Consider the following 14,607-nt stretch of genomic DNA (forward strand, 5'->3'; position numbering starts at 1 on the left):
CAAAACTAGAAATAATAATATTTGTGTGGCACCACAAAGGACCCTGAATGGCCAAAGGGATTCTGAGAAAAAAGAAAACAGTTGGAGGCATCTCCCCCTCTGACTTCAAACTCTATCACAGAACTAAGGTAACCAAAACAGCGTGGAACTGTCACAAACACAGACACACAGAATAAAGGAACAGAATAGAGAGCCCAGCAATAAACCCACATGTGTGTGGTTAGTTAATTCATGACAATAGGGGCAAGAACATACAACAGGGAAAGGACAGTCCCCTGAAAAAATGGTATTGGGAAAACTGGACACTACCCTCCAAGTAATTAATTAGAAAACACATGGAATGAAATGAATATAGACACAAACTTTACAACTTATACCCAAACTCACCCAAAACTGTCCACAAACTTAAATTACAAAACTATAAAAATTCTAGAAGAAAACGGAAAAAAAATCTACATGACCTTGGGTGTGGAGATGACTTAACACACACCACCAAAAGCCTATCAACAACAAAAATAAGTTAATAATATAGATTTTATAAAATTAGAAAAAAACACAAATTGAGAGAAAAATATTTGCCAAGCACATAGCTAATAAAGGATTTATAATCAAATTTTCCCAAGAACCCTAGAACAAAAAACCTCATTAAAAATGGGCAAAGAGGGGCTTCCCTGGTGGCGCAGTGGTTGAGAATCTGCCTGCCAATGCAGGGTACACGGGTTCGAGCCCTGGTCTGGGAAGATCCCACATGCCGTGGAGCAACTAGGCCCGTGAGCCACAACTACTGAGCCTATGCGTCTGGAGCCTGTGCTCCACAACAAGAGAGGCCGCGATAGTGAGAGGCCCGCGCACCACGATGAAGGGTGGCCCCTGCTTGCCGCAACTAGAGAAAGCCCTTGCACAGAAACGAAGACCCAACACAGCCAAAAATAAATAAATAAATTTTGAAAAAAAATGGGCAAAGATTGGAACAGACTTCTGGCCAAAGAAGATATACAGAGTGTAAAGAGGCATACAAGAATATACTCAACATCATACACCATTAGGGAAATACAAATTAAAACAACAATGAGCTAGCACTGCACATCTATTAGAACTGCTAACTCCAAAAAATGACAATATCAACTGGGGGAAGAACAACAGGAACTTTCCTTCTCTGCTGGTGGAGTACAGGTACAATCACTCTGGAAGACAGTTTGGCAGTTTTTTCCAAAACTAAAAAAGTCTTAGCATAGCATAGAAAAATCAGACCTCTAGTATTTAGACAATTGCTTTGAAAAACTGTGTTCAAACAAAAACTACCATAAAATTATACACAAGTTCTATTCATAATGGCTAAAAGCTTAAAGATATTAGGATGTTCTTCTGTAGATGAATGCATAAGATTATTGGGGCACCTACATATCAAGGGTAAGAGCATATGGACCCCCAAATATGCCTGTTTGACAGAATTATTTTAGGCTGATTTTTTAAAAACTGCGAACATGAAACAATATAAACCCATCAGAAGTTGCTTTTTATGAGGTCATTACAGGGTGGGATCTGAACCAAGAACAAAGAAGGGTAGAGGAAAAATTTTTCCTCTCCTATATATGCAATGGAATACAATTTAGCAATAGAAAGAAACGAACCACAAGCCCAAGCAAAGACAAATATGACTCTACATATATATTGCTAAGTGTGTCAACCAAAAAAAAATAACATAATGCAGGAGACAACAAACAGGAAAAGAATTTATTTGGGGTCTTAAGAATTGCTGTTTGGGAAAGACACAGATTCAGGTAACCCTGAAAGTGTTCCTGGTGAAAGGTTCTTGCCTCGTCCCAAGCAGAATTCAGAGATGAGACAGGGAAGTCAAGAAAGTAAAGTGAGGATTTATTTCAGCTATAGTACGCTCTTGGGGAGAGCGGGCAGGCTCAGGTGAGTAGATGCCCTGAGTTTTTTCGGCAAGCCGGTTACATGGGGTTTAATATTCATTGGGGAGGGAGGGATTTGGGGGTCATATTCCCTGATTTTCACCCCAGTGCCATCTTCCCCGGGGGAGGAGGAATTTTTGTCCTTATTTAGCCTTGATCAGAAGTGTCATGGCTTCTGTGCATGATAGGTACTTCTTATCTGCAAGGCTAATTTTATTGTAATGAGAGCATAATGAGCAAAAGGTTACATTCGGACACCAGATTCCCGCCTTTTCCACCTTTCTTTGCCTCCAGGACACTTATCCCAAAATGTATGGTTTCCTGCCAGTTTGGAGGTTCCAAGAATCCCACCCCACCCCTGCCTTTTACAAGACGCATGATTTCCTGCCATCTGGCCCATGCCCCCCTTTCTCTGCTCACATCTAGCTACCTTCCTGCTTTAACAAAAGAATTTCTGGGGAAGAGAAAGAGGGGCTTTTAAAAACAAAAAAGCAATGAGGTTGATAAAAGTTGCCTGGCAATAAAGGCAAGTGACTCTGTTGGAAGTCTGAATATACTTGTCCTTAAAGAATCGCCAGTTGTTAGAGGTAAAATAAGTTGATAGATTTTCATGAATTATTTTAGTGTAGGAGTCCAATAAGTGTATAGACTGTCAGGATTTTCTGGCAGATGTTCTGGATGATTTCAACAGGTGAAAGACACCCCATGTAATATGGAAAATACAAGCAGACCAATTAACCATCCTCTGACCCTTTCTCCCTGCTAGTTCTCCTCTCCGTGTTCTGGGATTTCCCTCTCCTGGGACACAGAGAAAACAGGGACAGAGTTGTTTGGCAGCTCCCCTTAAATCTGACCCCACCCAGTGTCTTCATCTTCCCCAGACATGCCCCACCCAATGAGGACACCATGCCAGAGGGAGTCTCACGATGATCCTGATGTGGGCTTCCCTGGTGGCGCAGTGGTTATGAATCTGCCTGCCAATGCAGGAGACACGGGTTAGAGCCCTGGTCCGAGAAGATCCCACATGCTGTGGAGCAACTAAGCCCATGTGCCACAACTACTGAGCCTGCGCTCTAGAGCCTGCAAGCCACAACTACTGAAGCCCGAGTGCCACAACTACTGAAGCCCGCACGCCTAGAGCCTGTGCTCCGCAACAAGAGAAGCCATTGCAATAAGTTCATGCACTTCAACGAAGATTAGCCCTCACCACAACTAAAGAAAGCCCGCGTGTAACAATGAAGACCCAACGCAGCCAAAAGTAAATAAATAAAATTTTAAAAATGATCCTGATGTGTCAGGACTTATTTGATTATAAGGGACTAGACACGCTTACTCAAGTAAAATAAATATTTTAAATGATAGAAATTAATCCTTACAAGAGACAAGTCGAAGACTGGGTTCAGAGGTGTCAGGTTCAAGGGTTCACATGCTTGTAGTGTGACCTGGTCCCTCTCCGACCATCAGCCTGCTGAGTGCCTTGTGGTCCCATTCACAGGCACAGTTTCTCTCATTGCATCCAGCAACTCCAAGATGACACAAGCTCAAAGTCCATACTGGGAATGGTTTCTCCTTCAGTAGGCTTCCTTGAAAACTCATGGCTTGGATAACATTCTCATCCTTGCACTGATCACAGCAATCAGAGGATGGAAAATGGGATCGGCCAGGTGGGTGGAATGTGGGGTCAGCCCTCTGAAACTATTTGGACTGGAAGCAGGTAAGATGTAGCTCCCAAAGGAAAGCTGAGGTGCTGCACTTGGACATGAGGACAGATGCTGGCTCGGTGAAAGCAGCAGATTCCCTATCACTGACCACCCACTGCACAGCACAGAATCTGAAGCACAAGGTAGAAAGGGATTCACTTAGGGTCAGGGGCTGCAGCCACCCATCTAATGTTCTTGCTATCCTTTCACGACAGCAAGAAGTTTTTCCATTTGCTGAAAAGCAAGGTTGATGATGATGGTAAACTCAAGGCTCCTGCCTTGGGCATTGGGTCCTTGCATCTCAGAGACTGGCCCAGAATAGCTCATGTGCCCTAGGAAGGCACACAGACCTCACTCTTGTTCCTGGGAGGTGGTAGCCCAGGATTCATGCCTGCCCCCTGGCCACATTAATCAACCACTCCCAAAGAACAAACATTGCTCATTTTTCCAGTCTCCTCTCTCCATGACAAAGAGCAGACACCAAATGCTAAGGGTGATAGAAAATTCTTGTTCAGTGAAGTACTGGTAGGTTCGAGGATTATTCAATACCATGGAATTCATAATTGGCAGGCTTTCCAAAGTCCACATGGGTGCATGTGGCTCTCCAATACCATTCAGCCACTGTGAAACTGCCCATTAGGAGGCCCAGCTGCTTAACGAGTATGAATGATTAAGATCTTAATGAGTAGGAATGTCAAAAGTTTGTTAACAACTGGAAGGCAAAAGGATTGCCAGGCCACAGTCTGCCGTCTGGTTGTTGTGCCAGGGCCACACTCACCATTTACAAGGTTATTAACTCTTGCCAAGTCTGGGATTCTAACTGGACTATCTTGGGTTATCTACTGACATCTGAACCAACAGCTATAGCTTGAGGGAAGGAATCTGCAGCTGAGCTGGGCCTGTGTCACAAATTCTACCCCTGCGTGGAAGACAGAATCCAAAAGGAAATTTAGTGTACTATTACCAGTAAAAGGGGGTAAAAAATTCTGGGAGGCCAAAACATCCAACATCCAGCACTGGCTTCTCTCCAGGGTGGACATGATCTAGCTGGGAAGAAGTCCTAAAGGTTTTTTCATACTTGACACATTCACAGGGTTTCTCTCTAGTATGGACTCTTCGATGCTGAAGCAGATTTCTTTTGCTAGTAAAGACTATTCCACACTCATCACACACATAGGAAGTCTTCTGAATATGTATTCTTAGATGCCTTTTTAATTGATCCTGAGCACTAAAGGCCTTTCCACAATCTACACAGTCAAAGGGTTTCACCTCACTGTGGACTCGCTGGTGCCGAGTTAGTTTTGTATGAAAATTGAAGGCTTGCCCACATATTTTACAAGAATAAGGCTTTTCCCCTGTGTGAATACGCTGATGCTGACTAAGATAAGAAGGCCGTCCGAAGCTTTTGCCACACTCATTACACTCATAAGGTTTCTCTCCAGTGTGGATTTTCTGATGTCGCAGCAGTGGTGAATTACCAACAAAAGCTTTTCCACACTCATTACACTCATAGGGTTTCTCCCCAGTGTGAATTCTCTGGTGTATAACAAACTCAGAACTACTGGTGAAACCATTTCCACACTCCTTGCAGAGATAGGGTCTGTCCCCACTGTGGATTCTCTGATGCCTGATCAGATTTGCGTTATCATTAAAGGCTCTCCCACACTCTTCACACTGATAGGGTTTCTCTCCAGTGTGGATTCTTTGATGTCGAATTAATGAAGAATTGCCATTAAAGGCTTTTCCACACTCATTACACTCAAAGGGTTTCTCCCCAGTGTGGATTCTCTGGTGTCTAACATAGTAACAAAAATAGCTGAAGCATTTTCCACATTCCTCACATCTGAAGGCCTTCCTATCATAGTGGATTCTTGGAACCTTTCCTCTAATATTTTTCACTGTGGGGATTTCCTGGTGCTTCTCCAGTTCACATGATTTTAGGAAGCTGTTTCTCTTAAGAACATTCTTCTGTGGCCCATGTGACATCATCATGTCTCTTTCTTCAGAAACTCCCCATGTTGGTGTCAACTCATTGTCAATGTTGGTCCCCGCATCTGACATAACAAATAGAAAACAAAAATGCCACCTGAGGATTATACTAGAAAACAAAAGAACATTGAAAGTTATTGTCATCCCCCCTTATCTGCAGTTTCCCTTTCTGTAGTTTCTGTTTCCTTGTCAACCATGGTCTGAAAATATTAAATGGAAAGTTCCAGAAATAACAATTCTTAAGTTTTAAATTGTGCACTGTTCTGAGTAGAATGATGAAAACTAGAGCCATCCCACTCTGATCAGATGTAAATCATCCCTCTGTATATGCTACCTGACTATTACTAAGTAGCTGATTCAGTTATCAGATTGACCATTGCAGTACTGCAGTGCTTGTGTTCAAGTAACCCTTATTTTACTTCATAATGGTCCCAAAGTGCAAGAGGAGTGATACTGGCAATTTAGATATTCTCTTACTGTGCCTAATTTATAAATTAAACTTTATCATAGGTATGTATGTATAGAAAAAGACATGGTATATACACAGTCGGTCCTCTGTATCCATGAATGAAGAACCCGCAGTTACAGGAGGCCTACTGTACTATGCCATTTTATGTATGAGACTTGAGCATCTGCAGATTTTGGTATCCACAGGGGTCCTGGAGCCAATTCCCCCACAGATACCCAGGGACAACTACATAGGGTTCGGTATTATCTGCAGTTTCAGGCACCCACTGGGGGTCTTAGAATGTATGCCCCACAGATAAGGGGGGACTACTGGATACAGATTTTAGAGATTACTAAAACTCCCAACATCAGCCTGCTATTGAGACAAGACTAATAAAATGAAAGTGCCAAATACTCAAAGGCAGAGAACAGTTGAGATGGAAAGTTATTTATATATTTCAGATACTAGTCTCTGTCAGATATTATATCATGCCAGAAATTGCAGTGGATCTTCTATTCCCTTCCTCCAGTCAGACTACCTTCCTTTTTTTCCCATCTGCAACCCATTCTTATCTGTTGAACTCAAACAAATGGCCCTGCCACTGAAGGAGCATCACCTGAGCTTCTAAACTGAAATTACTCTGACCTCTCCTCCTGCTATGCTTCACAGCCCACTGCCTATATATCAACAACAGCACTTGACACATTTTTTGCAGCTCTAAACATCTGTCTCCATAACTTGTATCCTCCAGAGCTTCTAAAACAAAGCTTGGCACATGGCAAGTGCTCAAAAACTGCTCCTGAATAAATCTATCCCATCCAAGGAAGGAGGGCCTCTGAGACAGGCAATGATGAAACTCAGAAAGGAGCAATGGACACAAAAATTAACTCAAAATGGATTAAAGACTTGAACATAAGTAAGACCTGAAACCATAAAACTCCTAGAAGAAAACATAGGCAGTAACCTCCTGACATAGGTCTAGGAGATGATTTTTTGAACCTGACAGCAAAAGCAACAAAAGCAAAAATAAACAAGTGGGACTACATTTAACTAAAAAGCTTCTGCACAGCAAAGGAAACCAACAAAATGAAAAGGCAACCTATGAACAGGACAAAATATTTGCAAACCATATATCTGATAAGGGGTTAATATCCAAAATATATAAAGAAGTCATACAACTCAATAGCAAAAAAATCCCAAACAATTCAATTAAAAAATAAGAAGATCTGAACAGACATTTTTCCATAGACAGATGGCCAACAGGCACGTGAAAAGATGCTCAACATCACTAATCATCAGGGAAATGCAAATCAAAACCAAAATGAGATATCACCTCACACTGATTAGAATGGCTATTATCAAAAAGACAAGAAATAAGGTGTTGGCAAGGATGTGGAGAAAAGGGAACCCTTGTGCAATGTTGATGGACATGTAAACTGGTACACCCACCATGGAAAACAGTATGGTGGTTCCTCAAAAAATTAAAAAGATAACTACCATGTGATCCAGGAATTCCAAAGAAAATGAAAACACTTGGTATTTAACCAAAGAATATGAAAACACTAACTAGAAAAGATATATGCACCCCTATGTTCATTGCAGCATTATTTATAATAGCCAAGATACTGAAGAAAGCTAAGTGTCCACTGATGGCTGAATGGATAAAGAAAATGTGATTGATACATACATACACACACACACAGAAGAATGTTAATTCAGCCATAAAAAAAGAAGGAAATCTTGCGATTTGTGACAACATCGATGGACCTCGAGAGCATTATGCTAAGTGAAATAAGTCAGACAAATAAAAACAAATACAGTATAATCTCACTTATATCTAAAATCTAAAAAAAAGAAACCACACACACAAAAACAAATAAACCAAGCTCCCAGTTGAGAACAGGTTGGTGGTTGCTAGAGGCAGGGGTAGGGAGTGAGAGAAATAGGTGAAGGTACAAACTTCCAGTTATAAAATAAGTCATGGGAATGTAATGTACAGCATGGTGACTAGAGTTAACAATACTGTACTGCATATTTGAAGGTTGCTGAGAGTAAATCAAAAGTTCTCATTGGAAGAAAAAAAAATTTTGTAATTATGAAAGGGAACGGTTGTTAACTAGACTTCTTGTGGTGATCATTAATGCAATGTATGCAAATATCAAATCATTTTTGTATACCTGAAACTAATTTGTTATATGTCAATTATACTTCAATAAAAAATTTTTTTAATTAAAAAAGAAGAAAGGAGCAATAGATTCGAGAATTATGAGATATGTTAATTGGAAATATGTTAGAAAGAATTAAGATTGGTGGAAATGGTTTCATATTTTACCTATTTTGAGAAATCATCTGTTTTATTTAAATCCTTCCCAGCATGGTCCATTTTAAAATATACTGCTCTGTAAAGCTCTGTAGCTGCTGTTCCTAAACCTGCCTTACTTACTTTTACAGATGTCTTTGGTCCCCTGTGCAGGGCGATCATCCCGTGTCTCCAGGCCCCAAGGCAAATCCCCTCTCTCCAGAAGTGAGACCAACGCAGGTTTGGGAACTGGGTATCCTGAAAAGGGGTAGAAAATGGCACCTTTCAGTCGTGTTTCTGCTGTGTCGAAAGAAGGAAAAGCTCAGGAGTCTCAGTGAGAATAAAACAGATCCACAGAATAGGGCTCAGGACTGGGGAAAGCCAAGGCTTTTGCTCAAGTGGAAACTGAGCATTTGTGACCTCTTCCTAAAACAACACGTAAGAGTACGTAAGTTAGTGATCCTGCAGGACATATGCAAACACAGGGAAGGGGTCATACCCTTCCCTAGACTACGGGGAGACAGCAACAAGCTGAGAACTTATCTGGCAACGGATGCTACTTATTCCTTACTGTGCAGAGCCCCTGAGAGGACAGACCATACTCTTACCAGGCGACAGCAATTCCCTATTGAGACCAAACTGACCCGAGACTTGTCCCTACCCAGCAAGCTCTCAAGTGGGTCATTTGGTCTCAGTCCCAGAACCATCAGTGAAGGATACAAGAGATAACTCCTCCCTTTCCACACCACACCTCTGGCTGATAAGGAGGAAAAAAGGAAGGAAATGGGAAAGCATAGATCTGAGTCCCAGGAGAAAAGTGGCCTTACCCAGAGACGTCAAGTTCCCATAAATCTCCAGCATCACACTTCTGTACAGGGCCCTCTGTGCAGGAGAAAGGCCAGCCCATTCTGTCTGGGTGAAGTATACAGCCACGTCCTCAAAGGTCACCACCTCCTAAAACAAGAGGTTCCTGCTGCCCCAGAGCCAATTCTCTGGCTCAGGGCCAGAGTGTGGGGTACAGGGGACAGTATGAGGGAGGGGTCTTATTAAGGATGAGTAATGAGAAAACATGAAAGAACTGAGTGTTAAATGACTATTGCTACAACCAAAAATCTGGAACTTCTCTCACTACCAGAAGAGTTTCCATTTGGACACAAAATTTAGTGTCATAAAACACGACACATTTTGAAAACCCTGGAAAGTCTCCCATTAATTAATATTCCTAGAGCAAAATCTCTTTGATTTTATAAAACTTTGTCTTTTATTGTTGCACCTACAAGGAAACAATTAGTTTCAGTCTCTCCAGACACCACTCAGAGGTGGCATCTCAGGACTGACCTGTTCCCCCTTCACTGCCCCAAGTGCCCAGTCAATCCATCTTTTCCCCACACGTGCTCATTCTACCCTAAACCTCAAGTCCACATGACAGGAACAGAGTCACATTTTGCCCTGATGACTGGTCTCATCCAACCCTCTTCTGTTGCTTGAAGAAGGGGTTGTACAGCTTGTGCTCAAGAATGGCCAGTAGAGAGAGCTCAGTGCTGCCGGGGGCAGTCTATTCTGCTTCCTGATGCGTTTTCCTGGGAGAAGATGCTTCTGGAATCAAATTGCTGCTGGGTAGTTCTTTTAGCTGCTTTTCTTTATACCTCCAAGACAATCTGTAATTGTTTCTGCCAACTAAGGCTCATGCTTTATTTAATAGTCACCCTTTCCCTTCCCTGATGGTCCCAACTCTACCTTCCCAGAGAGCTCAGGATCTCGTTTATAAAACTCTTATTCATTCCCCAGACTTTGGTGTCAAACCTGGTTACCTGAATGTGCAGTGGATATCCTGCCACCTTCCAACACCTCAACTGATTCTGCAGATCTCCCCAGCACTGCCTCAGACTCCCTGGGGGACCTAACACATCTGACCCATCTAACACCAAACGCATCCCCCCTTCCTGCCCCCTGCCAAACTGACTTTATTTTCAATTCACATAACTAACTGACACAGTGAGTGACAGTGTTGTTTCTCAGTTAACTGCGAATTTCATCTCAGTCTCCTAAGTTAGAAAATTGAAATTCATACTAGACTAACTTGCCCTAGTCACTACTCATTTCCGATAAATAGTCAGTAATCAAATCCTGCCAATTTTATTGTCTAAATGTTTCTGGAATCTGACTCCTCTTCACTATGGTACAATCAGTACAGTAGTATGGGCTGGGGATACTTAACTCCAATTCCAGGCCTGTCCTGTTCTGAATCCATCCTCAGCCAGCCATACAATCAACAACTTAAAATGACAAACTGACTCAGTCAACTGAATGACTTCCTTGAATGAGTCACCACTAACTACAACAGTGGTTCTCCAAGTGTGGTTCCCCAGAGCAGCAGCAGGATCACCTAGGAACTTGTTGCAAAGGCAAATTCACAGGCCCCATCCGAAAGCAATTTGTGCTTCCATAGCCCTCCAGGTGATTCTGACGCACACTGAAGTCTGAGAACCCTGGACTACAGGATAAAATCCGAGCTCAGGAAACCAAGCTCTATCAGGTAACAGTTGGTGATGGGAAAGCACAAGACTGTACACAGAGAAACTAGCTGGGAAACTCTGCAAACAAAATCCCAGAAAAGGAATGACAAACCCTGAATGAGGGCAATATAAAAGATGGGACAAGTGGAAGAGATAGTAGGCAGAAGCAATGAGACTTGGTAACTCTCTGAAAGTGGTATCAAGGGGGAAGAGAGTCAACAATTACTCAGCAACCTAAAAACTGAGTGGTCAGGATTGCGACACGGTGATACCAATAACTCACTAACAACTTACAGAAGACCAGAAGAGGACGGGAGCAACAAGAAAGACAATGTCTTTGTGAGATAGTAGGCAGAAGGACCTGCCAGACACCAGAAATCCAGGATTGGGACTTAGGATATAGTTCATAGATGCTAAGTTACTGGATAAATAAGTCCCAGGAAGAAGGAAATGGTTAAGGAACACCCAGCAACTCATCAGTCTCAAAAAGTGAAATCAACTCAAGAAATCAATTTCCCTGTCCCACAAATGTAAGGTACTTAACGTTCACCTCACAGATGAAGTTCAGGTGCAAAGAGGTTAAGTGACTGGCTCAAGGCCACAAAGCCACTGAGGCTTTATGGGATCCCTCACTTCAGGTGTTCTGTCCTAGTGCAGATTTTTCCTATTATAGCCCCCTGCCTTGATTAGCCAACAGCACTGACCTCAAGGAAAATATATTTTCCCTGATTCTGAAGCCAACTTCTTTAATAAATGGGACAAGCCCACCTTTTCTTGTCTTCTTCCTGCCATTGCTCTGCCCCTACTTCCCAAGAACCTTGTGACCTCGCTAATCTCGATTACTCTCACTGTGTAATCAATACCTACAGCACCAGCCTGAGTCCTTCATTCTCACAGGTCCCTCTGTAGGAGGAACCAGTGAACCTGGGAACCATCTAGCTCAACAGAGATCCTCAGAGTGCAGGAGCCTAGGCTTCTGCTGCCCAGGACACTCTCTCCAGCCATCACTTGCTGGGCTTCTGGCTGTTCAATCCCTCATCATCAGCTTTCCCTGGCACCCAGTCCTACTGAAGAGAATCAACAAGGGTTTTCCTACTGCTTTGGCTCTAAGACTTTTGCCGGAATCATCTCTCTCATCCCCCATTTCCTTCAACTCAGATCTCTCCAAGGCTGACCTGAGGGAATCACAGCTCACCTGGTGCCAGGCTCTCAGGGGCACGACAGCCATCACCTGGGCTTCCTCTCAATGAAGGGCAGGAGCTGAGGGAAGAAGCAAAGAGAAACACGAGTGAGCCCGACCCAGACAAAGGCTCTCCTTTAAAACAACAAACTTGCCAGTAACAGTAGCAATCATTTACTAAATGCCACTGGGTAACTGGTGTATGAATATTTCCTCTTTTAATCCACACTATGCCATGAAGTTTGAATTCTGAAGAAACTGAGAATTTGAAAAGTAAGTAACTTGCCCTCAGCACCATAGGCTGTACTCACCAACATCATGCAATGCTGCCTGTCCTAAGACATGAGTACAGGGGAACATGAATACACAAAGAGCAAAACAAGCAAAAGACACCAGAAAACTCAAAGCAAACCCTAACAAGAGGAAATCCAGACCTTCATTTTTAAAAATAAAATTTTACTGAGAAACATAAAAGGTAAAAAAAAATGGAAATATGTTTTTGGAGGAAAAATACATATTCTCTCATTCAATCTCCACAATAATCCTTTGAACCTTTTCTTTTTTCCAAATAAGAAAACAAGTCTAAGACAATAATTTTCTCTACCAAGGTCAGTCACCCAGTGGAAACCAAGCTCTATCCACCTAGTGGATGGATGAACTTGGATCCCAAACCAGGTAAGCCAGATTCTAGAGGCCAAGCTTTTAATAACTACATCAAAGTGCTTCCAATAGTAATTCCAACAGGATTTTTTTTTTTTTTTAGAACTTGATAAAGTGATTCTAAGGTTAATATGGAAAAATAGGTAAAAGTAGCCCCCAAAAAATCAGAAAAAGAATCTTAGAGTAGGGTTTCCTTTTCTTGGATCTTGGGGCAGGCATCTTTTTTGATCATCACCCCACTCTACACCCAGTGATAACCAGAAACAAATTAGCAAAGGACCCTGAAGAGGCCACACAACATGCCAAAAGGTCTGGGTTATTACTTTAATTATATCATCCCCTACAGACACTTTGCATTCTTGTTAATCAGTCATATTCTACCAAAAAGCCAGCATCTTCCGAAACTCATTGCATGCTGCAATTTCCTGCTAGCCTCATCTTGTGCCACCCTCCTGCTTTCTATTAGTTTAGCCACACTGGTCTTCTTTCAGTTTCTCTACTGTGCTAATTCAGGATCTTTGTACCTACTGTTCCTCTGCATGAACCACTCTTCTCCAACCTTAGAACCTTTGGAACTGACAGTCTCTGTGTGCAATACTCTCCAGCAGCCTGACCTCTCTTCATCTAGGTAACTGCCTGCTCACCCTTCAGATCACTGCCTGTCTCCACAGATCAGGTCGGGGGCCCTGGGTTACACACTCCACTAGCACTGTATTCCCTTTCTTGTATACCACCTCTCCCAGTTTGAGATAATACACTGATGTATGTTTTCTTCATCCCACAAACATTTATCACATATTTATTTCATTCCAGGCCAAGCGTGAGACACAGGAGATAACAGTGGAGAGAGAAAGGTTTGATCTCTTCCATCATGGTGCTTAGACTAAAGAAATCAAAGATTCTCAGTTAGCTTTAAGACCACAATCGTGATTAGTGCCAGGGAGAATTTATCCTAGATGGGGAGGCTTAAGAATAGGAATTAATAAAATCAAAGACATTGTAAAAGTATACTGATTTCTTTCATAGTTGCTTATCCTTAAAGTATATTGCAAATTTAAAAAATAGTTCCAGAACTCAGAATGGTGTTTGAAACCCCAGCTAGATTATTGCAATAACTAAATAATAATCCCCAACCCTACTCTTCATGTATTTCTCACTAAGTTTTTAAGAGGACAATACTTACTTGAATGTATAATTTTGGATATATTTGTTGACAATTGAATTATACTACTTTTTCATTTTGCAGAAAAAAAAAAAAAAAGAATAGGAATTAACTAGGCTGAAAGAAAAATCTTTCCGAAAGTAACAGCATGTGCAAAGACAGGTTCTCGAAATGAAAGTCCAAGAAGACTGTAGCATAGCCAAGGGAAGTGTGCTGAACACGAGGGTGAAGAAGTTGCAAGAGGCCAAGTCCCGCATGGCCTCTGCACGTCAAGGACTTCATCTTCAACCTAAAAGCAACAGACTGCAACTACAGGGTTCGGAGCAGGTGGAGTGAAACGATCGCACTGGATTAATGGGGGGCTTTCCATTAAACTGAAAGCTCCCTGGGGGAGGGGCCCACGGCCGTCTCATTCGCAGCTACATCCTGGGAACCTACAAGAGCAACTGGCATTTCGCTGCTCAGTAAGTAGCTGTTGGCCCAGGGAACAGGGGAGGCTGCGGCTGTGTTGGGTCAAAGGGCGCCTCCTTTCCATACCCAGCCTCCATTTCCTAAGGCGGCCGCAGCGGGCTGGGGAAAAGGCGCCAGGGCGGGCTGGACTGCCCGGCGGGCGCCCTCGCTCCCCGGATCCGGTGGCGCCGCCCGACTCCCTCCACCTCGGCATCAGGGACTAAGGCGACACCCTTCTCCAGGGGAGTGAAGAGCGAGACCCCACCACCTTTGCTGCGGCCGCAAAC

General features: G+C 42.7%; 1 protein-coding gene across 4 annotated transcripts in view; it reads right to left on the reverse strand.

The window, feature by feature from the left end:
• Positions 1-14,607, reverse strand: part of ZNF19 (zinc finger protein 19) — a 29,885-nt gene that overhangs the window by 10,018 nt on the left and 5,260 nt on the right. For 2 of the 4 annotated variants that reach the window (XM_057534319.1, XM_057534320.1), the window contains exons 3-6: positions 12,064-12,128; positions 9,180-9,306; positions 8,497-8,610; positions 4,581-5,670 (exon numbers count right to left, since the gene is read on the reverse strand). In XM_057534319.1, the coding sequence (XP_057390302.1) occupies positions 4,581-5,670; positions 8,497-8,610; positions 9,180-9,306; positions 12,064-12,096 (1,364 nt within the window). In that variant the 5' untranslated portion in view covers positions 12,097-12,128. Of the gene's footprint in view, positions 1-3,292; positions 5,671-8,496; positions 8,611-9,179; positions 9,307-12,063; positions 12,129-13,891; positions 14,604-14,607 lie in introns of those variants that run through there. The other 2 variants (XM_057534321.1, XM_057534322.1) reach the window with 2 other exon arrangements.

This window comes from Balaenoptera acutorostrata, chromosome 19 (assembly GCF_949987535.1).
Source record: "Balaenoptera acutorostrata chromosome 19, mBalAcu1.1, whole genome shotgun sequence".
In the NCBI taxonomy this organism is placed as follows: Eukaryota; Metazoa; Chordata; class Mammalia; order Artiodactyla; family Balaenopteridae; genus Balaenoptera; species Balaenoptera acutorostrata.